The sequence below is a fragment of the Papilio polytes genome, unplaced genomic scaffold (assembly GCF_000836215.1).
Source record: "Papilio polytes unplaced genomic scaffold, Ppol_1.0 DF824146.1, whole genome shotgun sequence".
Lineage (NCBI taxonomy): Eukaryota > Metazoa > Arthropoda > Insecta > Lepidoptera > Papilionidae > Papilio > Papilio polytes.
Genome location: NW_013525058.1, coordinates 244,928 through 247,462, shown reverse-complemented (window position 1 = coordinate 247,462; position 2,535 = coordinate 244,928). Strand labels below are relative to the sequence as shown.

The 2,535-nt window shown below is 38.9% G+C and overlaps 1 protein-coding gene across 1 annotated transcript in view; it reads left to right on the top strand.

Moving 5' to 3' along the window:
• Positions 1-2,535, top strand: part of LOC106111709 (focal adhesion kinase 1-like) — a 46,392-nt gene that overhangs the window by 43,344 nt on the left and 513 nt on the right. Inside the window, exons 25-28 of the mRNA XM_013293852.1 lie at positions 599-645; positions 883-1,126; positions 1,809-1,919; positions 2,462-2,533. Of these exons, the coding sequence (XP_013149306.1) occupies positions 599-645; positions 883-1,126; positions 1,809-1,919; positions 2,462-2,533 (474 nt within the window). The remainder of the gene's footprint in view (positions 1-598; positions 646-882; positions 1,127-1,808; positions 1,920-2,461; positions 2,534-2,535) is intronic.

Genomic DNA, 2,535 nt, shown 5'->3' with positions numbered 1-2,535 from the left:
GGTATATATAGTATACGAGCTGTTGCCCGCGACTTCGTCCTCGTGGTATTAGAAAACATAAGAACTATATATATAACAAAAAGCTGCGTATCCCTCGGGAACCGGACATTTCTCGGGGATGAACCTCATCCCATGTGTACTCTAGACTTTGTTTTATGTCTGTGCCAAATTTCAAAAGGATATGTTGAACTGTTGCAGAATTATCGAGTAAACATTAAAAAACTAAATTAATGTAACTATTCCCGGGATAAAAAGTACCCTATGTGTTCTTCCAGACTATGCCCTAAACCTGTGCCAAATTACATGGAGATCCGTTCAGCCGTTTTGGCTACAAACGCTAACTTCCATCCATCCATCCATCTAAACTTTCGCATTTATAATATTAGTAAGATTACTATATATGTAATACTAGCTTTCTCCCGCGACTCCGTACGCGCGGAATTACAGAAAACAAATACAATTAGCCTATGTATTCTTCCGGACTATCCCCTAAATCTATTTAATATGCTATATTATTATTCATGTATAATAGTTATTTGAAATGCTGGAGATAAACGTAATAAAATTATATTTCAGGAGCAAATTCTTCGGAGACAAGTCCGGCGAATACAGTTAAAACGAAACCAAAACAAATAGAGGAAAAAGTAAGTAAAATCGTCGCAAAATATTTAAATAAAACAATAAGATATTTAATCTAAAGTTTGATGTCTAATTTGATCATTTTAACTTCTAATGACTTCGACATCTAATATATCTAGATATTCGTGTAGAAATTTTAATCCATAGACAATACAATACTGTACTAGTAGTTAATAAAATTATTGTTTAAAAAAAAAATCAAAGCAATTCTTTATATTCATATTAATTTGTGCATTATACAGGGTGTAGGCGAGCCAGTGTACGCGGCGACGACGTGCGTAGTGCGCGCTGTGATGCGGCTGGCGGCGGCGGCGGGCGCGGGGGGCGCGCCGGGCTCGGGGGGCGCAGGGGGTGCGCCGGGCTCGGGCGGCGCGGGGGGTGTGGCGAGCACGCTTCTCGCCTGCGTGCGCGCAGTGGGTCACGACCTGCGTGCCCTCTGTGCTACTGTTGACCTCATCGTTGTGCCGTATCCACCCTCCGCACAAAGGTATACCAGTTTACCTGAACATACCCTTTTTGTAGTACAACTATATATACTATATAACCCCAACATACTCTTTTTTAACACACCTCTGTATACCAATTTCCCCCTACATATATATACTTTACTTATCTACATTATAATAAAGCGTTAACACACACTTCTTTGTTGCCTAAGGTGTTAGCAATTACAGCATACTTTGAATAACTCTTTTTTTTTAAACGCCACGCTTTAAGCTATATATTTTCACGCCATTAAACTTTGGGGGTAAATATTTTGGGTAAAAACCCTAATATGGGAAAGAGACCACAAGTTTCTACCAACATCAAGAAAGAAAGATTGCTTAGCTATAAAAGATTGTTTGTCATGTCATGTCATTTTGACATTTGCTATTGATAATTTGACAAATGTAAATAATAAAATAAAATTTTCATAATTCCATGCCGATGAACCCGCACGGGAACAGCTAGTCCTTATATAATTCTGAGATATATGAACATACTCAATTTACATACCGTGAATTAAATTATAACACGACATAGTAGTGACATTTGATGACCTTGGGGCAAGATATTTCAAAACACACATTTTACATGTAAAATCATTTTTTTTATACACAATTTTACAGAAAATGGTTGAATTTCAGCCTGTTCATTTAACATTACATTGAATGTGTGTACGTGTGCAGGGAGGTGGAGATGGCGCACCAGGTGCTGAGCAAGGACATGGCGGCGCTGGTGGAGGCGATGCGGCTGGCGGTGCGCTACGCCGACACCACGCTGCACCACGAGTACACCAAGTTAGAACATTTTGCATATTATTACCTCTCGCCCCTGACTCTGTATGCGTGGACAAAAAAAATGTAGTCTACGTGATATTTCAGAGTATGCTCTGCATCAATGCCAAATTTCATCGAGATCAGTTCAGTCGTTTAGGCTACACACTAACAGACATCCATCCATCTAAACTATCGCATTTATAAAATTAGTAAAATAAGGTGGCAAGCGAACGGCCACCTTAATTCGCCGAAAAGTCGAAGCGACTGCCGCCCAAAGACATTCGCAGTTGCAGATGTATTGCCTAATCTTAATTGACAGAAGAGGCCATGTAAAGAAAATATTTCCCCTTATACTTCTCCACCATCAAATCCATTTTCCTTTCCTTATAAGAAAAGGGTGGGATGTCTTCTATTAAAAACTTGACCGTCCTTTAATATATTTAAATGTATATTATCCCAACATATTTTAGAAAAATGTGTAAGATTTATAATATCGGCGATTTTCTATGTTTAATTCAATAATATTCTTATGTAAAGCATTTAAACCTTTTCTTTGTCCCCAGGAGTATGCTCGCAGCGGCACACGTGTTGGCAATGGATGCTAAGAACCTTCTAGATGTGGTAGACTGCATCCGTG